Source organism: Mobula hypostoma, chromosome 1 (genome assembly GCF_963921235.1).
Source record: "Mobula hypostoma chromosome 1, sMobHyp1.1, whole genome shotgun sequence".
Taxonomy (NCBI): domain Eukaryota; kingdom Metazoa; phylum Chordata; class Chondrichthyes; order Myliobatiformes; family Myliobatidae; genus Mobula; species Mobula hypostoma.
Genome location: NC_086097.1, coordinates 157640780 through 157663006, shown reverse-complemented (window position 1 = coordinate 157663006; position 22227 = coordinate 157640780). Strand labels below are relative to the sequence as shown.

The following is a 22227-nucleotide window of genomic DNA, read 5'->3' as shown; positions in this document are numbered from 1 at the left end:
GATTGACATGTGACTTGAGCAAAACATCTCTGTAGTGCTGTTTCCCTGCACCACCACACTTTGCCCTTTAAGTGGCTAGTTGCTGAGGAAGCTTGTAACTTTGGTAAGTAAGTTGCTGCAGTGCACTAGGCAGAAAAATCCACTGATGCATAGGAAGAAAATTAGGCTTGTGGATAAGATGCCAATTTTTTCAAACATGTTTAGGCTGTGGTTATAAGAAGGGCTAGAGCTGAAAGCTCTTATCACCTGATTCCATTTGTCCTTATTTCCATGGAAGTCCTGGCCACAATATGCCAAAGTGATGATACCACAATGTTCCCAGATATCTTGTGGAATAGTTTTTGGGGTAGGAAGCATTTTAAACTGAATGTTCAGAGATAAATAGATTCTGATGATATTATGGAGTCTAAAGAAAAATAATATAAATTCTGGCTGGAGTTTTGTCAAAGTGATAATTATTTTTGAAGGAGTCTGACATTTTGAGTGAAACATGTCTGATAATGCTTTGGCATAGGCAAAAGAAAAAAAAAACACCAGTTTGGCAATAAAATGGTTAATGTGCTAACACTCATCACATCACTCTCCATTGAATATAAAAAGCAGAAAACATTTGTTACTAGTTCCCACAGATTTGAATGTATCCAGCCAAGTCTTCTGCTGCCATGGCAACTATCGAGGAAGAGGTGGCTCAGAGTGAGAATGGATGGCAATAAGATTTTCTGCTATATATGTTCTTTAGTCACTGTTCAACGTGTATTGCCTTGATAACGAATCAAGTTAGCATAGAGGACAATCAAACCAGCTTTATCAAAAGTGTCTGCTGACAAGACTGAGTAATATTATGAACCACAGTGGACATTTCACACGAGTGCAGAATGACACAGTAATTCTCAAATTAGGGCCCTTCGTTCATTTCTTCATTAGATAAAAATGATATTTAATTTCAAATAATGTCCTGCCAAAGCTCTCGGCCTGAAACATCGACTGTACTTTTTACCATAAATGCTGCCTGGCCTGCTGAGTTCCTCCAGCATTTTGTGTGTGTTGGTTTAATTTATACATTCATTGAAACTCTTTACATGCGATTTCTTACCAGAGCTTTGGGTCTGTTTTTCCTGAGTTTATAACTGTTGCAGAATCTTGATTCATCAACAAACCTTGCAAGTCACCATCCTTCACTCGGCAGTGCCTCTGAGCTAATAAGTTCTGAGGTGCTATGCAAACAAACACTGCCTGGTTTCTTTTGGAATCTCGATTCACAAAAAAATGCATCTTTACGGCAAGATCACATCTACATTAATGAAGCACTTCGAGAGGCTGGGTATGATGACTCTGAACTCCTGCCTGATCAAGGGTCCGCTCTCACTGCAATTATTTCGCCACCACATCAGGTTTACAGTGGATGCAAACTCACTGGTTCTGTTACCTGCATTGGAGTATCTAACCAACAACAAAATATACATCAGGCTGCTGTGATGGCAGCTCAGATTTCAACACCGTCATCCCTAGTATTGATCAACAAGCTTCAAAAGATGCAACTTCCTTCTTAGGAAGAAGGGATCTGTCATACTATCTCTACACTGACAATCAACACTGATGTATCACAAGGCTGAGTTACCCTACTCTCTCTGCACTCAAACACTATATATAAATTTGCACTTGAAAACTCTGTTATTGGTAAAATCACAGTTGATGGTGAGGACGCACCCAGGAGTGAGACAGATCAGGTGGTGGATGGGTGTCATAACAACAACTTCCCACTCAACTTTAGCAAGACCGAGGAGTCGATTGTGCACGTCAGGAAGTGGAAGTTGGGAGAATACTCTTCATTCGTCATTGAGAGGCAATTGGTGGAAAAGGTGAGGAGTTTCAGGTTTCTGGGTGTCAACAGGTTGGAAAATCTATTCTGAGTCCAACACATTGATACAATCATGAAGAAGGCACAGCAGTGGCTCTATTTCTCTGGAAACTTGAGAAGATTTTGTATGTCAACAAAGATGCTGCAATGGTTATCTTCATGGCACTAAGGTTTTGAAGGCAGTCCTGGCTGCTGTGCTCCATGCCCACTAATATGATAAACTGATAAGCAAGGCTTTGGGCCTACCCTGATCTGCTCTGGGGTTTTCATCTGAGGACTCAATTTTGGTTTGGAATGCTGTAGTTTGCTTCAATTGTTTGCATGATTTGTACTTTTTTCTTTCTGTTGCGCATCAAGTGTTGGTCTTTTATTTTTTTAAATTGGATTCTTTCAGGTTTCTTGCTTCATGGCTACCTGTGAGCAAGCAAATCTCAAGGTAGTATAATGTATACATTCTTCGATAATAAGTGTACTTGAATCTCGAATCTTGAATTTCTGCAGATGTACGATGATGGAGAACATTCTGACTGGTTGCATCAATAGACAATACGTACAGGAGTAGGCCATTCCTCCCTTTGAGCCAGCACCGCCATTCACTGTGATCATGGCTGATTATCCACTATCAGTATCCAGTTCCTGCCCTATCCCCATAACCTTTGATTCCACTATCTTTAAGAGCTCTATCCATCTCTTTCTTGAAAGCATCCAGAGACTTGGCCTCCACAGTCTTCTGGGGCAGAGCATTCCATATATCCACCACTCTCTGGGTGAAAAAGTTTTTCCTCAACTCCGTTCTAAATGGCCTACCCCTAATTCTTAAACTGTGGCCTCTGGTTCTGGACTCACCCATCAGCGGGAACATGCTTCCTGCCTCCAGCGTGTCCAATCCCTTAATAATCTTATATGTTTCAATAAGGTCCCCTCTCAGCCTTCTAAATTCCAGAGTATACCAGCCCAGTCGCTCCAATCTTTCGACATATGACAGTCCCGCCATCCCGGGAATTAACCTTGTGAACCTATGCTGCACTCCCTCAATAGCAAGAATGTCCTTATTCAAATTTGGAGACCAAAACTGCACACAGCACACCAGGTGTGGTCTCACCAGGGCCCTGTACAGCTGCAGAAGGACCTCTTTGCTCTTATACTCAATTCCCCTTGTTATGAAGGCCAGCATGCCATTAGCTTTCTTCACTGCCTACTGTACTTGCATGCTTGTTTTCAGTGACTGATGTACAAGAACACTTAGATCTCGTTGTGCTTCCCCTTTTCCTAACTTGACTCCATTTAGATAATAATCTGTCTTCCTGTTCTTACCACCAAAGTGGATAACCTCACATTTATCCACATTAAACTGCATCTGCCATGCATCTGCCCAATCACCCAACCTGTCCAAGTCACCCTGCATTCTCATAACATCCTCCTCACATTTCACACTACCACCCAGCTTTGTGTCATCAGCAAATTTGCTAATGTTACTTTTAATTCCCTCATCTAAATCATTAATATATATTGTAAACAGCTGCGGTCCCAGCACTGAACCCTGCAGTACCCCACTGGTCACTGCCTGCCATTCCGAGAGGGACCCGTTAATCGCTACTCTTTGTTTTCTGTCAGCCAGCCAATTTTCAATCCACGTCAGTACTCTGCCCCCAATACCATGTGCCCTAATTTTACCCACTAATCTCCTATGTGGGACTTTATCAAAGGCTTTCTGAAAGTCCAGGTACACCACATCCACTGGCTCTCCCTTGTCCATTTTCATAGTTACATCCTCAAAAAATTCCAGAGGATTGGTCAAGCACAATTTCCCCTTCGTAAATCCATGCTGACTCGGACCAATCCTGTTACTACTATCCAGATGTGTCGTAATTTCTTTCTTTTTTTTTAAATTTTATTTTTATTTGGATAAGGAGTTCACAATTATCATGTACTTTTTTCACACATATAACCTTTTCCATTTTTTTATATGTATAAAACTACAATTATTTATTTTATCGAATCTGGAATAAATGGATTGAATATATAACCCCAATGCGAGCAGACTTTAGATGACTCTCCTAATGATTTATATTGCTCTTCTCATCAACACAGTAATATTGCTAACGTAAGCACCCCCAGATGTGTCGTAATTTCATCTTTTATAATTGACTCCAGCATCTTTCCCACCACCAACGTCAGGCTAACTGGTCTATAATTCCCTGTTTTCTCTCTTCCTCCCTTCTTGAAGAGAGGGACAACATTAGCCACCCTCCAATCCACAGGAACTGATCCTGAATCTATAGAACATTGGAAAGTGATTACCAATGCATCCACGATTTCTAAAGCCACCTCCTTAAGTACCCTGGGATGCAGACCATCAGGTCCCGGGGACTTATCAGGCTTCAAACCCAACAGCCTATCCAACACCATTTCCTACCTAATATAAATTTCCTTCAATTCATCCATTACCCCAGGTCCTTTGGCCACTATTACATCCGGGAGATTGTTTGTGTCTTCCCTAGAGAAGACAGATCCAAAATACCTGTTCAACTCATCTGCCATTTCCTTGTTCCCCATAATAAATTCACCCACTTCTGTCTTCAAGGGCCCAATTTTGGTCTTAACTAATTTTTACCTTTTCACATACCTAAAGAAGCTTTTACTATCCTCCTTTATATTCTTGGCTAGTTTACCTTCATACCTCATTTTTTTCTCCGCGTATTGCCTTTTTAGTTACCTTCGGTTGCTCTTTAAATTTTTCCCACTCCTCTGGCTTCCCACTCGTCTTTGCTATGTTATACTTCTTCTCTTTTATTTTTATACTGTCCATTACTTCCCTTGTCAGCCACGGCCTCCCCTTACTCCCCTTAGGATCTTTCTTCCTCTTTGGAACAAACTGATCCTGCACCTTCTGCATTATTCCCAGAAACATTTGCCATTGCTGTTCCACTGTCATCCCTGCTAGGGTATTGTTCCATTGAACTTTGGCCAGCTCCTCCCTCATAGCACCATAGCTCCCTTTGTTCAACTGTAATACTGATACTTGCAAGTTTACCTTCTCCCTCTCACATTGTAGGTTAAAGCTTATCATATTATGGTCACAACCTCCTAATGGCTCCTTTACCTCGAGGTCCCTGATCAAATCCGGTTCATCACAGCATAGCATGGAGCCTCCAATGCAAAGGATTGCAAGAGGATGTAGAGGGTTGTAGATTCTAGCCAGCTCAATCGTGGACACACCCCTTCCCCTACTGTTTGTATGCCTCAAGACTGCAGAATGCACCCTCACCATCATGGACTTACCATGCCTTCTACTCGTTACTGCCATCAGGAAGGAGGTTCAGGAGCCTCGAGGCTCATGCTCAATGATTTGGGAACAGCTCCTTCCCCTCCACCATCAGATTTCTGTCTGGTCACATTATTTCTTTTGCTTGGCAGTTTTTATTTCTTTTGTAATTTATAATAATTTTAATGTCTTTTTAAGGTATTGCTGCCACAGAACAACAAATTACATGTCATATAAGCCGGTGATAATTCTGATTCTGAGAGAGGAACATTAGGTTTAGTTCTTGTTTGATTACTATTCTTCTTTAGGGGAAAGAAGGACAGAGCAGTGAGGGTGAGGAGGAGTGTATGTGTGTGTGTGTGTGTGTGTGTGTGTGTGTGTGGGGGGGGGTGGGTAAGATGGGGGTGGAGGGGAGGTTGACAGGCTGTTGTTAGTGATTTTTTAAAAATTAGTTTTATTTGTCACATGTATATCGAAACATACAGGAAAATGCATTGTTTTCTTCAAATCGTATCAGTGAGGTTTGTGCTGGAAGCAGCCTGCAAGAGTTGCCATGCTGCCGAAACAAACATAGCATGCCCACAACTCACTAACCCTAACAGTATGTATTGTGCATTTAAGGTATCTATAATATTTGAGTAATACCGTAAATATTCATTTGATTAAGCATTCTTTGTTGTTCAAATAATTCATCATAATTCTTTGTATGAAATACGTGAATTGCATACATCATGAAGCTGCAACACATCATATTTTTGTGCCTCACTTAAAGTAAAAGTGAAATTATGACCCGTTCTCCTGGCCTCCTGTCTTTTCCGTTTTATCCAGTGATGACTACCTAGCAGTTGAAGCACAGTGAATATTCAAGTTTAGAAAAGCACAGCGAGAATTGGTCGAGTTAAAAAGCACAGCACGATTTTTTTCCTTCAGAGCTGCTCAAAAGGAAGGGTGATTAAGTTAAAAAAAAAGGCAGAAAATGGAAGAATTCACGAATTCATAAAGAGTGAGTTATCAGGTGATAATAATCATTAAAAAAACAGTAGAAAATGCTGGCTACTTCAGAAAGATTGGCGTGTTTGATTACATAATAGATAACTGTATAAGGAATGGAATGAGCAGTATTTTAAAGCAAATGGAGTAGCCAATGAGAAACAAGTACTAATTTTGCTGAGTGTATTTGATTTAAAGGCATAGAGTTTGCTTCAGTGTTTGACTGCTCCAACCAAACCAAAGGAGCTTGGCTGATAATGTGAAAGTAATGCTGGAATACTTAGAACCAAAATCATTGTTGGTTGCAGAAAATTTTAGATTTCATAAGTGGAATCAAAAGGAATGAGAGTCCATTTCATCATATGTGGCTGAATTGAAGAAGTTGTCTGAGGATTGTTAGTTTGGTAATGGGCTTAATGATTCACTGAGAAATCATTTATTTTCTGGAATCTGACAAGAAAGTATTAAAAATGGCTCCTAATTGAAGCACAACTGTTATTTAGAAGAGCAGTTGAAAATAGCTGTATCAATAGAAACAGTTGACAGAGATAAAATTGAGTTACAGTCAGGAATTAAAAGGAGCATGAGCAAAATTGCACCTTCTAAACATAAACTGCCCTGCCCAAATAAATTACGTTAACATTGGGTCAGGGGCTTTACAAAACTAGACCAATGCAGATATAAATGCATAACAAAATAGAATGTATATAAAGAGCATGTCAGCCAGACAAAAGTAAATGGACTGCACAGGGAAGAGAAAATGGTAAAAAGTCAAGTTGCAGTTTTGAAAAGAGCACTACTCTGCACTGCTAATGAAAAATCTGATAACTAAGAGAGTTGCACGGGACTGAGTAACCTAGATGGTGCCAGCAATCAGTCATCAGGGTTTGATTTTCACCGCATTCTGTAAGGAGTTTGTACCTTCTTGCTGTGATCATGTGGGTTGACTCTGTGAGCTTTGGTTTCCTCCCATATTCCAAAGACATACTGTTATGTTTTGTAACTCCAAAACATAAAAATAAGCAAAAGGAAAAAGCAAGGGAGCTGAGAGATACGAGTCTAACTTAGTTTTTACTTGAAGCCAAGTGTGAACATATGACTTGGTAGTGTCAAAACATTGTAATTCACATATTTTGTATACATTGTATACGTATATACACCATGACCAACTATATTTCAACAACAAGGAATGCTTAATCAAACTGTATACAATATAATTACAATATTTCTCAAATATTGCTGAAATATGAAATATACAACACTCCTTCCTGCTTAGCTATAAACCAACTCTATAGAATGCATCTCAATTCGTATACATACACTATATATGCAGTATACTATCTAATACAACTACTATATAGACATACAGAGCATAGTAAATTTTAAATTGTCCCATTCGGGCCAAAAGATTTCATTGCTGTGGAGGATTTCTTGCTCTTGTGGGATAATATCTTTCCTGTCGCATAATTGAACTAATTGTAATGGAATACTGTCTCTTGAAATATTTGCCCAGAAATCCATCTCAAGTAGGAGGCAGTGTGCCAAATCACAAAGCTATCTATGTGCTCCATTGGAAGTGAATTTTGCAAGCATATTGCATAAGCTGTCATTGTTACATGGTGTGATTTTCATCACCCAACAGAGATGATGGCACTGTAGACAATTTTCTGTTGAGTTTGTGACTGCTACAATTCAAATGTTTTGTCTTCATTTTACAGACTGGGCCAAACTCAAGGGAAGTGATGCAGACTGTTGAGAATTTTATTGATGTCATTGGTTTTCGACTGAATGACTTCAGAGACTCCTATCTTGTCACTGAAAACCTAGGTGTGCTGATTTTTTATAACTTCTAAAATGTTCACTAGTCATGATGTGAGATTGATTTTCGTTTCTGATGTTTTTGAAAATTAGTTAACAATTAACAATATTAAACTAAAGCAAAATAATCTTAGGGTAACAAATAACTACTTACAGCCTAGCTCATACCATATCAACCAGGAGAGAACTGGAGGTCAGAAAGGGTGGGGAGAGCTGGAGTTTGAAAAGGCTGGGAAGAAAAAGTGTATCTGCCATGACCGAAAAGCTGTTGAGGCCTTAAAATAACTTTTAAAATGTTTTCTTGTGATCAAATAGAGAAAATGGGAAGAGTTGTGTCAATCTCTGCACATCCATTCCTTTTCCAAAGAGAGCAAAATCCAGCATCTCCAGTTTATACACATTATTCATTCCTGGAAGAATTCCAGTAAATCCAACATGAACACTCTCTAAGACCTTTGCATCTTTCCTGGAGGGTGGTGTCATGAAGTGACTATAGTAGTATAGTGGTGGCCAAAGGGGGTTTTTATTATGATACATCATTGCCTCATTGCTCATGTATGCCGCCTTTGTTTATCAAGCCAGCGATCATGTTTTTCTTCACTGTTTTCTCAACTGACCCTGCCACGTTCAATGATTTATGCACATATATCGTTCTCCAAATCCCTTTATTCCTTTTGACAATTGCAAGTTTTTATTGTCACCCTTCATTCTTCCTACTATAATGAAAAACTTAATATTTCTTAGTGTTAAAATCTATCTGCCATATGTCCACCAGCCTGTTGTATTTTCTATTTTCCCTCTATAAAAATGTATGATCCTAATCTCTTCATTCAGATGATTTCTGTTGTCTTGCTGAGTACAGCTGTGAAACCGCTTGAATACAAACATTAACATATTTAAGTGGTCCACAATTGAATTGTAGGCATGCTTATTAAGGCAAGTGCCACCAGGGGAAATGAAACCCCCAACAATTCAAATGCATGCATACAAATCCAAGGATAGTACCAATAGTCTTAATACATGCTGAATTTCTGTCTGATTTTCCAAATCTTATGTTCACAATCTGATGCTTCTTATCCTTTGAATTTTATGCAGTAAGATGTTTGTGTAAGAACTGGATTATGTTTGAACATATATTTATGAGGCTGTGATTCAACCAAACCTCAAATGATTTTATTGAAAATATTATAGGATTTATAAGGCCTGTGAAACATAATGGAAAATACGAGTGCTATAACAGATAAAGCAGTTCAAAATGATCTGCATTAATAGTATAATTATTTATGTAAATTTATGCTTTTTTCCCCCCTGTGTTGTTTTCATTTACATAGTTCAGCCGTACTTGTCACTGAAAAGTGAATTGTTTTCAGTGTGTTTGTATGGTTCCTTTTAGGTATGAGAATGAAGAGTTTCCAAAGAACAATGAAGTCTAGAGCAGAATAAATGGAAAATAGCTTTGAAATAGAGTCTACATAAACTAAAAGTCATATTTTTTATCATAAGAATGCATGCAACAAGTATATCTTCAATAATTGAGTTCTACAGAGGACATTTGCTTGAGGGTATTATTCTTTCCCTCATTCTTAATATGCCAAACATATTCTGAGTTTTCATGGATCAGAACTTTTACTCTTACATATCCATACTTGGCACTGAATTAATTGAAAAAATTCAAGCCCCCTAAAGGACCTTACTTTTCTCAGTTAGAAATCAAGTAGATTAATTGTTATAGTCCTGCAGGGGCTGCCTGCATTGTGTTCTTCACAAATGACCCTTATTGGATACGGCATGTCACTTTTCACAGAAATCATTTTGATGTGTGGCTCCAATATAAAATAAAATTATCTGCGTATCCTAAACCAGTGGCTGTCATTGAGGCGTGAGAACATGATATTAAGGATTCTTGTTCTCCCCTGATATGCTGGGACACTGTACACTGATTGCTATAAGCCATCCTTTAGATTAAAGGAAAATCACTGTTTAGGGGGAGCAGATAGGAAACTGAAGCTGATGACAAGATCATTTCAATTACATTATTGAGTGGCAAAGTGAGCTCGAAGAACCATATGAGCATAATCCTGGTCCTAATTTGTATTTTCTCACCTTGTATCTCAGTCTTAGGAATTCATAAGTAGGCCTTTCAGTTCCACAAGCTTGACCCACCTTTCAGTTTGATCACAATAAATTTGTACAGTACTTCAATTCAGTGCAGTGATCTTAGCTTCCCTGATAATCCAAAAATTCTTATCTAGCAAATACTAACTTCTTTTGAACAAATATCTGCTTGTTCTCAACTATACAAGCAATCTGAATCTGCAGACTTGGTATACTGGAGAAGAAGAATCCTTCTTACCACTGGACTTTGTTGGAAAACCTGCGTCCTGATTGTTCATCAAAGGTGACCATATTTTATACCTCTTAACTCCTTGAGGAAATGGCTAATCTATATTGAACATTGTTAACATTGCATTAGCCATTGGATGACCACTTAATCTTCATAATTCTTCTGGACTGATGCATACATTGACAGTGGGAACTGTATTGAGTTGAGCTTGATTTTTCCTCAACTAATGGACCAACTTGCTCACTTCACTGCAAATTGAATTATTATACTCAAGTGTATGCTTAGTGTAAAGCACATGAAACCTTAGTGAAATATATTTTTATATTTCTCAGAGTTATGTGCCAAGAAGTATTATCTACAGAGGCATGATATGGTTCTGAAATTGGCTTTATTTATTTATTTACTTACTTTTAGTTCTGGAACTGATATTCAATGTTTTTTTTTTCCATTATGGTCTGCCCAAGGACAGGTTGCGAAACAAATCCCTACCATGAAGTTCTTCAGCAAAATTTGAAAAGGAACCTGGATTTAATTTAATATCTTGTATCTCCAATTTACCTTGTCCTTGGTGTGCTCCAAGCAGATCAATACTTTCATGTAGGCACATATTTTCCAATTTGAGATCTAACCAGTAGTGAGAACTAACATATTAATTCCTGATTCTTGGGTAGTCCATTAAGGTAGCTGAGCAGTACATTGTTGACAAAATACCTGAGAGAAGTGAGACTATGCAGTTTTGCTGAAAAATGGAAGTAGTTTGTCATGGCAAAAAGTCAGAAAACAGATTGGAAGTTTGTGTTGATAGGAGAGAGAAGTTTGGAGCTGCTCTGTCAATTCATTTCTGTTTTGCTGTCAAATGATTTCGGAAAGGGTGCTAAATTTGTCCAATATACTTGTGTGATAGTAAATAGTTAGAATTCACCAGTATTTGTTATTAAGTAAGTGGTTTGGTATATTTGTTTTCTTTTCAGTGATATGTATTTATAAACGCCCAGCCAATGGGGCTACAGATATCAATTTCCCCATGAAAGGATGGAGAGGGATGGTTGGCTGGGCGAGGAATTCCGAAGATAAAGTCACTATTTCGAAGAGAGTCTTTTCCAAGGGGGTATCAACAGGTATGATATTTTTTCTCATTTCACTTCATTGTTAGAACTTTACAGATTCCACGTGGGGATCACCAGACCAAACACTGAATGAAAAGCTTGTATCAGGAGAGCAAATCAATAAGCTTTGGAATTCAGAAATGAAAACAAAAATTATAATGAAACCTCAACAGGCCTGGCAGCAATTTTGATGAGAGAAACAGAGTTAACATTTCATTAATGACCTTTCACTATCAATTTGAAAGACTTAGAATTTCTCGATTGAAAGATGCTCCTTGACATGCAGAATATATCCATTTATTGTGGGCTGATGAGAAACTTCCAGATAGAAAAGGGCAAACCAAAAGGGCAATATTACAATAGTCATGGAGGGACTTCAATATGCAGGTAGACTGGGAAAATCAGGTTGATGCTGGATTACAGGAGGGTGAATTTCTAGAGTGCCTATGATATAGCTTGTTAGAGCAGCTCATGGTTGAGCCCTCGAGAGGATGAGCTCTTCTGTATTGGGCGTTGTGCAATGAACTAGAATTGATTAGAAAGGCTATGGTAAAAGAAACTTTAGGGGTGTGATCATGATATGAATAATTTCACCCTGAAATTTGAGAAGGAGAAGCTAAAGTCAGATGTATCACCATTACAGGGGAGTAAGGGGAATTATAAAGGCTTGAGAGAGGAGTTGTCCAGAACTGGTTGGAAAAGAACACTGGCAAGGATGACAGCACAGCAGATATGGCTGGAATTTCTGGAAGCAATTAAGGCAGCACAGGATATCTACATCCCATAGAGGAAGAAGTCTTCTAAATGAAAGATGACACAACCATGGCTAACAAGAAAAGTCAAAGCCAATATAAAAGCCAAAGAGAGGGCATGTAATAGAGAAAAGATTAGTAGGAAGTTAGAGGATTGGGAAGCTTTTAAAAATCAACAGAAGGCAACTAAAAATGTCATTAAGGAGGTAAAGATGGAATACAAAAGTAAACTAGTCAATAATATTAAAGAGGATATCAAAAGTTTCTTCAAACAAATAAAGTATTAAAAAAGCAAGAATGGGTTGCAGACCACTGGAAGAATGATGTTGGAGAGGTAGTAATGGGAGACAATGACATGTTAGATGAACTGCATAAGTATCTTGCATCAGTCTTCATTGTGGAAGACACTAGCAGTATGGTGGAGTTCTAGGTATCGGGGGCATGAAGTGCATGAAGTTACCATAACTAGAGAGAAGTTTCTTGGGGTACTGATAGTTCTGAAAGAAGATAAATCACCTGGACCAGATGGTGTACAGCCCAGAGTAGCAAAAGTGGTGGCTGAAGACATCATGGAGGCATTAGTATTGATCTTTCAAGAATCACTACACTCTGGAATGGTTCCAGAAAACTGGAAATTGCAAATGTCACCCCACTCTTCAAGAGGGAGAGAGGCAGAAGATAGGAAACTCTAGGCCAGTTAGTCTGACCACAATAATTGGGAAGATGTTGGAGTCGATTATTAAGGATGAGGTCTCAGGGTACCTGGAGGCACATGATAAAATAGGTTGTAGTCAGCATGGTTTCCTCAAGGGAAAATCTTGCCTAACAGATCTGTTGGAATTCTTAGAGTAGTAACAAACAGGATAGAAAAAGGACAATCAGTTGATGTTGTGCTCTTGGATTTTCAGAAGGCCTTTGACAAGGTACCACATACGAGGCTGCTTAACAAGCTACGAGTCCATGGTATTACAGGAAAGATTCTAGCATGGATAAAGCAGTGGCTGATTGGCGGGAGGCAAAAAGTGGGAATAAAGGGAGCCTTTTCCGGCTGGCTGCCAGTGACTAGTGGTGTTCCACGGGGTCTGTGTTGGGACCAATTATTTTTATGTTATGTGTTAATGATTTGGATGATGGAATTGATGGCTTTGTTGCAAAGTTTGCAGACAATATGAAGACAGGTGGAGGGACGGGCAGTTTTGAGAAATAAAGAGGCTACAGAAGGACTTAGATAGATTAGGAGAATGGGCTATGAAATAGCAAGTGGAATACAATTTGGGGAAGGGTATGGTCATGCACTTTGGTAGAAGAAATGAAAGTGTTGACTATTTTCTAAATAGAGAGAAAATACAAAAAAAAACTGAAATGCAAAGGGACTTTGTGCAGCATTCCCTAAAGGTTAAGTTACAAGTTGAATCTGTGGTGAGGAAGGCAAATGCAGTGTTAGCATACCTTTCAAAAGGACTAGAATATAAAAGCAAGGATATAATGCTGAAACTTTATAAAGCACTGGTGAGGCCTCACTTGAAGTATTATGAGCAGGTTTGGGCCCCTTATCATAGAAAGGACATGCCTGAAACTGTAGAGTCTTCGAAAGAAGTTCGTGAAAATGATTCTGGGATTGAATGTCTTATCATATGAAGACCATCTGATGGTTCTGGGTCTATATTCACTCAGATTCAGAAGAATGAGGGATGACCTCATTGAATCCTATTGAATGGTGAAAGGCATTGATAGAGTGAACATGGAGAGGAAGTTTCCTATGGTGATAGAGTCAAAGACCAGAGGACACAGCCTCAGAATAGAGTGGTGTCCTTTTAGAATGGAGATGAAAAGGAATTTCTCTAGCAAGGAGTGGTGAATCTGTGGAATTTATTGCCACAGGCAGCTGTGGAGGCCAGACCTGTAGGTATATTTAAGGCAGAAGTTGATAGATTCTTGGCTGGTTCAGCATGAAGGGATATGGGGAGAAGGTAGGAGACTGGGGCTGAGAGGAACATTGGAGTAGCCATGATGAAGTGGCAGAGAAGACTCCATGGGCCAAATGGCCTAATTCTGCTCCTATATTGTACGGTCTTATTGTCTTTATTGAGATGTATAAAATCATGAGTGACCTGGAGAGTGTAGATAAAATTGGTGGAAAGATTATAGAGGAAATGAGGATAAGTTTTCATAAGGAGGGTTTAATACCTTTCTTGTCTTCCCTTACTATTGCACCCCAACCTATTTCCTTCTGGACGACCCCAACATCATTAATGCAGACATTGTCAAACACATCACTATCTGTCAATAAGTCTGCTACAAAATTTTTTGCTATTTAAGAGAAATAATGTGGATATTACTTGTTCCCTGTGGATCTTGGTACACACCTTGCAACAATATATGGGACGCAGCTAGATGCTTCAGAAAAAAATTAAAACAGTGGATGAATAAAAATTCTGTTCCCAAAAGAAACTCTGCTGCTGAAAATGTAATAGTGGTGGTTCTCCATGCCACTCATTGACTGGTCTCTGGTGTCTCCCTGAAGTTTCAGAATCAGCTTTATTATCACTGACATATGTTGATTTGTAGCAGCAGTCGGTGCAAAACATAAAATACAATGAAACTTATATGTGAAAAATAAGTAAGTAGTACAAAAAGAGAGCAAAAATAGTGCGGTGGAGTTCATGGGTTCATGGCTCTTTCAGATATCTGATAGCGGAGGGAAAGAAGCTGTTCCTAAAACATTGAGTGAGTGTCTTCAGGCTCCTGTACCTTCTCCCTGATGGTAGTAATGAGAGGAGGGCACGTCCTAGGTGGTGTGAGTCCTTAATGATGGATGCCACCTTTTCGAAGCATCACCTTTTGAGGACGACCTCAATGCAGAGGAGGCTAGTTCCCATGGTGGAGTTGGCTGTGTTTACAACCCTCTGCAGCTTTTTCTGATCCTGTGCAGTGGCTGCTCCATACCAGACAATGATTTAACCAGTTTGAATGCTTTCCATGGTATACCTGTAGAAATTTGCTAGAGTCTTTTAGTGAAATACCAAATCTCCTCAAACTCCTAATGAAATGTACCCACTTGTATGCCTTCTTAGTAATTGTATCAATATGTTGGGCCGAGGATAGATCTTAAAAGATGTCGACCCCAGGTACTTGAAAATGCTGATCCCTCGATGAGGACTTGTGTGTGTTCCCTCCACTTCTGTTTCCTGAAGTCCACAATCAATTCCTTGGATTTACTGATATTAAGTGAGACACCACTTAACCAGCTGATCTATCTCACAGCAGTAGGCCTGCTCGTCACCATCTGAGATTCTGCTGACAAAAATTGTGTCATCAGCAAATTTAGATGGTGCCTCGCCACACAGACATGGATGTAGAGAAGGTCAAGCAGTGGGCTAAGCACGTATCCTTGAGATGAGCCTGTGTTGATTATCAGTATGAGGAGGTGTTATTGATTAGGTAATTTAAATTTCAGTTTTCAATAACTTTGGAATATTATCAGTTTTGGTGACCATTGAAACAGTTTTTTTTTAATTAACACCTATCTGATTCAATGATGTTCTTCATTTAAGTAGTTCTGCTAACCTTGTCCAGTCAAGGCAAATATGATCCAATGCCCAGCTTTGGGAGTCTAAAGCTGTAATGTAGTTGGCATAAATGCACTGAACAACTGCATATTTAGGTGGAGTATGTGGATTATATACAGGTTTAACAATCAAAATTTAATCATGCCCAAATTGAACATGCATGTGGTACCTGATTTAAATTAGAGAAAGCCAAATGGAGGTTAACGTTGAATCTGTGTCTGAAATGATTATTTCTTCATTTCTCAAAATTTTCAGGTATAGTTGCATGTTATGTGCAGTTATGATCTTTACGCACAGGGAGTTCATTAAAATGTCCACAAAAGTTGTTATGTCTTCTGGTATAGTTAGGACTTGCTCTACATCCCTAGTTGAGAGGCAAAGTGATTGAATGCTAATAGCTTTACAAGACACCCTTTCAAGAATCTTCTTGTTTCACTTATTTTTTGTCTGTGATAGTGGCATCTGGATTGGTTCCAAAGATCTTGCCGACTATGCAGTTCCCACTTTATGATCCAGTTACAGAATTTTTCTGCAGATGTATTGCTTTCCTTGATTAAATTTGCTTTAAAGCCTCATGTCTGATGCTGACATGAATGCTGTACTTCTGTAACACAAATTGGAGGGGCATGTTAACCATCTTCAAGGACAGCCTACATGATTCTTTTGTGAAAACCCATTTAAGATCTGCACATCTGCCCTGAAATTCAGCTGTTATATTTGTCAAGGTTTCTACATCCATTTATGATGAGGTTTCCATGGTCAATTACAATGTTCATGTTATTTTCAATTGTATTTCACTTTTGAAAAGCTGAACACTTTTGTATGTTTTTGATGTGTTCACCTTTTTAAAAATATTTCCATTTAAGCCCCAGTTTTCAGGAATAGGACAGATTTAATTCAGGTAACAGTGATACGGCAGGAAATGTGTACATTTTTCAGTTCCAGTACTATTCTGACCTCTGTTGCTCTCTGCATGGAGTCTACATGGGCTCCTATTGGGGTGTTTCAGTTTCCTAATACATTGCAAAGATATGCTGTTATTTTATTCCAGATTGTTTACAAGGGAGTGGGATATTAAAGAACATGTGAAAAAATAGTTTGCAGAGAAATAACTTGGGAATGGCATTGGCAGGGTTGTTCTGAGAGCCAACACAGACTTAATGGTCTCCTAGTATGTCATTTAGGGTATATAGAAATATTATTCATGGGGTTATTTGCCATTGAAGCAAATGCAATGTAAACATGGGTAGTGTGGACATCAGTATCTACTAGCTGTCATATTCTTGCATTGCTTAGGTTAACATTTTGGTGTTTATGACAGGATTGAGTGCTACTGGCTCTTCCCTAAGTCTTGTTTTCATTCTGAACATCATTTTAGTAAAGTGGCTTGTATTTAGATTATCATTGAGTGATTGTTAATATTCAAACCAAGTTATGCCAAGTTGGAGGAATTCTGTCATGCAAACCAATATAAAGTAGAATCATTGAGTCATAGAAAAGTACAACACAGAACCAGGCCCTTTGGCCCATCTAATCAGTGCTAAACCATTTAGTCTGCATACTCCCATCGACCTGCATCAGGGCCATACCCCTACCATCATGTACCTATCAAAACATAAACATTGAAATCGAGCTCGCATGCACTATTTGCGCAGGCAGCTCACTCCATGCTCTACGGACGCTCTGGGTGAAGAAGTTTCACTTCATGTTCCTCTTAAACTTTTCACCTTTCACCCCTAACCCATGACCTCTAGTTGAAGTCCCAACCTCAGTAGAAAAAGCTCTCTATACGCCTTGTAGTTTTGTGTACCTCTATCAAATTTCCTCTCAGTCTTGTGTGTTCCAAGGAATAAAGTCCTAACTTATTTAATTTTTCCTTATAACTCAGGTTCTCCAGCCCCAGCAACATCCTTGTAAATTTCCTCTATATTCTTTGAACCTTATTTACATCTTTCCTGTAGGCAGGTGACCAAAACTGCACACAATGCACCAAATTAGGCCTCACCAATGTCTTGTACAACTTCAACATAACATCCCATCTCCTGTACTCAATACTTGGATTTATGAAGGCCAATGTGCCAAAAGCTTTCTTTACAACCCTACCTACCTGTGCCACCACTTTCAGTTAATTATGGACCTGTGTTCCCAGATCCCACTGTCCTACAGCATTCCTTGGTGTCCCATCTTCACCGTGCAAGACCTACCCTGGTTGGCCCTACCTAAGTGCAACACCCCTCCCACTTGTTTGCATTGAAATCCATCTGCCATTTTTTCAGCAAAGTTTTCCAGGTGGTCCAGATCCCTCAGCAAGCTCTGATAGTCGTCCTCACTGTCTACCATACCCCCGATCAGAATCAGCTTTAATATCACTGGCAAAGGTTGTGGAATTTGTTAATTAAATAGCAGCAGTACAATGCAATACATGTTAAATATAGAAAAATAAATGAATTATAGTAAGTATATATATGTACTGCACATTAACTAGTTAAATTTAAGAACTTAATTTTTTGCTTAAGTGCAAAAACAGAAATAATAAAAGAAAATGAGGTAGTGTTTATGGGTTCAATGTCCATTTAGAAGTTGGTTGGCAAAGGGGAAGAAGCTGTTCCTGAATCACTTCTGTACCTCCTTCCTGGTAACAATATGAAGAGGGCATATCATGGGTGTTGGGGGTCTTAATAATGGGCGTTACTTTTTGAGGCACCACTCCTTGAAGTTGTCTTTGATACTATAGAGACTAGTACACATGATGGACTTGATTAATTTTACAACTTTCTCTGACTTCTTTCGATTTTTGGTATCATCCACAAATTTGCTGATCCAGTTAACAACATGATCATCCAAACCATTGACATAGAAACAACATTTCCTGATTACATATATTTTACAGATTGTTTACCAATTTTACAATGTATGGACTTTCATCCTATCATTATAGATTAGGTTGAATTCTTGGTATAAAAAGGACAGTCTGCCCTTCCATTCCCGCTAATTCTTTGTTATGGAATTTCACTTTCTCCATTGAATAGTAATTTAAGCCACTGACAATAAACACTTAAAGAGCGAAAACACCAAGAAAATAATAGGCTGTAATTGTAGTACGAATTAGAGGATCTCATGCTAGTATTGTAAATTATTCCCATCAGATAACATCATAAGTAGTGATTCAAAAAGTTGAAATCTTGGAGAGGATGCAGAAAGTATTTTCCACTGCACATACTTCAAACTTCAAAGTTCAAACTAAAGTTATTTTCAAAAGACATATATGTCACCATATATGTCACCATATACAACCCTGCGATTCATTTTCTTGTGGGCACATTCAATAAATCCATAACTAAATAACAACCATAATAGAATCAATGAAAAACTGAACCAATTTGGGTGTTCAACCAATGTGCAAAAAACAAACTGTGCAAATACAAAAAGAAAGAAATAACAATGATAAATAAGCAAGAAATAAATATCAAGAACATGAGATGAAAGGTCCTTGAAAGTGAGTCCATATGTTGTGGGAACATTTCAGTGATGCGGCAAGTGAAGTTGAGTGAAGTTATCCCTTTTGGTTCAAAAGCCTGATGGTTGAGGGGTAATATCTGTTCGTGAACCTGGTGTTATGAAGTCCTAAGGCTATTTAGTTTGGAAAGATATAGCAAGGAAGGATCTTTGCAGAAACCAAAGCAAATGATAGAAAATACAAATCCGGTTCAAACCTGTTAAGTGTATACGTTGTTACTTTGACACAAGTGGAGGCTATTTCTACTATTAGTTTTCTGACAACTCGCTGCAGAACAATTTCATCAGTCCCATTCCCTCTGTACTCGTTTCACGGTAGTTCTGCAATTTATTCTATATTTTATTCCATTTGATTGTCTTTGCCACTTATCAACATTAAAGGATAACTTACCTGATGGCACTTCCTTGGACGGAAGAGGAAACTGAGAGCACTTAGCAGAAGAGCACATGGTTATGGCATATTGCACAGGGATGGCACATTAGTTCAGCATCAAGCCTGGATACTTGAGCTATAAGGCAGAACACTAACTACCACCCAGATTACCATCACATGATTTTTTATCATAGTAGTGATCAATGTGTTGAATTGATTTCTGGGTGGAAACAATACCATGGAACCATTCCAGAAACAGCTGTTATAACTGAGTGGCATGGAAATATTAAGCCTTCCAGCATGAATTGATCAACATAAATCACTTGTCCTTATTTGCACATCATATCCTGGTAGTTCAGTCAGGGTTACCATCAGAGAATCTCTCAGTTCATACAATTCTGGAGCTTGAACAAAAGAAAGGATTATCTAATGTGTTTCATAGTCTGAAGACAAGTTCTTAACATATATTGAATGCCTCAAAAAATATTCCCTGCCACTGGTACTGAACATGCTCTGAAGTAGAACAGTATGTTGCAATCTGCCTCCGAAATCCATTACAAAAAAGATTGAATTTGCAAGCAGACTGCAACTCCCCAGTGCAACAGTGTGTTGTTTATAGGACTACCAAAGCAGGAGTGAATTTCTTGGCCCTTATTGTTTCTCTAAGTTACTGAGGGACATGCTGAGATTGTGAAAGGTAATGTTTAAAAACAATTATTTCTTTATTTCAAGATCCAAAAGTGTGTGAAATTAGATACTTTGGTGAAATCAGTATTCCTAATACTTTGTTGAATGTATTTCAAATAATGCACAAAACATGCAAAGTAATCCTTGTCACCTAGTTCATGGAGCACGGACAAAGAAATAGCTGATCATATTTCTCCTAATTCACAGCATCTATTTTGCAATCATTTGTACATTTAGCTTAAACTGGACAGCTGCAGACCGGGGAACTTCATAATACTACTTAAAATCTTAATTTAAAGGAAAGACTAAGCTAACAATTGCCAGAGAGGTTAGGGTTAATCAGGAATGGAATATGTTCATTGAGGTAGAGAAGATGAGGCAAAGTAGTAACAATATTAATATGTTGACTTAACAATTTAAACATAAAATGAATTATGGTTCAGTTAATTCATCTCTATTTTCAAGGATATACTTAAATATTGTTCCATAAGCTTTTGTTGAGAGTTTGCCAACTACATGACTAATAATCTGTACTTTTATTTACAGAGCCAGATGATTCTTCAGTCTTCGTCATAGGAACTATCCTCTATAGAAACCTGGGGGCATTCCTGGATCTTCAAAGGTAAATGATCCTATCGATAATTTAGTTTTACTTAATTGGGTTAAATTAGTAGCTTCTAAAGTAAAGCTTAAGGCAATTAAAGCATACTAATGGGGTAGCTTAGAAAACAAGAGTTTAGGTACACAGTACAGTAACACTAAGTCTTTAACTATTGATGATCCTATATCTGTTCTTTAGTTATGATTAATAATTCATACATTCAATTCTATCAGGAAATCTTTGTAAACAAGTTTGCATGACATTTACTTTCAGGGAATATTCTCAGACTGCAGATGTCAATATTACAGGTGATACCACTTTCAGGCATTTGGATTATAGGAATTCACCCTTACAAAATTCAAAGCTGAATGCATACAAATCAAAGTTCAAAGTAAACTACCAAAGACAATATTGATACACATTAAATAATTTGTTCTCATAGTAATTATATGAAAAGAGTCAACAACATTTTTATTCCATTGCATTTCTTAAATCATGGGCAGATGAAGCAACTTCACATTATGAGAAATTGTGAAGGTAGCACCCCCATATTGGTGGTGTCGCCTATATTGATTGATTCTTTATGAAATTTTATGGAAATCCTGCAAAGGGATCTTATTTAATTTTTCTACCATTTCTCTGGTATGCTTCATATATCTATCTGCATATATTCGTATAAAATATACTATTCATATTTGTATATATTCAGATAAAAATCAACTGAAATTGAAAGGTGAAAGCTAGTCTATAATTTTGTGATTGAATATTATTACGCTTAAATTTAGCAATAATAACTAACAGCTGCAGAACCTGACAATTTTGTCTTAAATCATTTGCCCCAGTTTTGATGCAGATCCTATTTGTCTTGTAGCCAGGTTTTACTGAAGACACAAGGCCTAAAAATCCCCAATCAGAATAGAATTTGTTATATATAATGCTCCAAACTCCCATCACATAAATTGCCTCTTCCCTTGAGCTAACTTATTTTACTAGATGCCTTGAAAGCCACAGAGCTCACAGACTGAGCCAGAGTGACTATTCTTAATACTTCAGCCCCATTCTTCACATCTGTCCTTATGTGATAGACATAAATGAGCATTTTCCAGATGGGATCACTAGATGGTGACCCTGAGCAGGTGGCATGGTGTTTTTTTCCCCCTTGCTGCAGGATGCTAACTCCAGATGTAGCATCAGCAAAGTTGAGGCAATATGGTAAAGGCTAAGGATCTGAGTTGAGGTCCTTTTTGTCAGAACTCCATATCATATAATCATTCACCAGAATCTTGAGACAACATTTTTAAAAAATAACAAATGGCTTGGAGAGATTTATCCCTGGAATGACCTTCAT

The 22227-nt window shown here is 38.2% G+C and overlaps 1 protein-coding gene across 12 annotated transcripts in view; it reads left to right on the top strand.

The window, feature by feature from the left end:
- adgrb1a (adhesion G protein-coupled receptor B1a) overlaps positions 1-22227 on the top strand; it is a 566941-nt gene that overhangs the window by 295134 nt on the left and 249580 nt on the right. For all 12 annotated transcript variants that reach the window (XM_063058411.1, XM_063058402.1, XM_063058383.1 and 9 more), the window contains 3 exons: positions 7832-7940; positions 11247-11393; positions 20825-20900. In XM_063058411.1, the coding sequence (XP_062914481.1) occupies positions 7832-7940; positions 11247-11393; positions 20825-20900 (332 nt within the window). The remainder of the gene's footprint in view (positions 1-7831; positions 7941-11246; positions 11394-20824; positions 20901-22227) is intronic.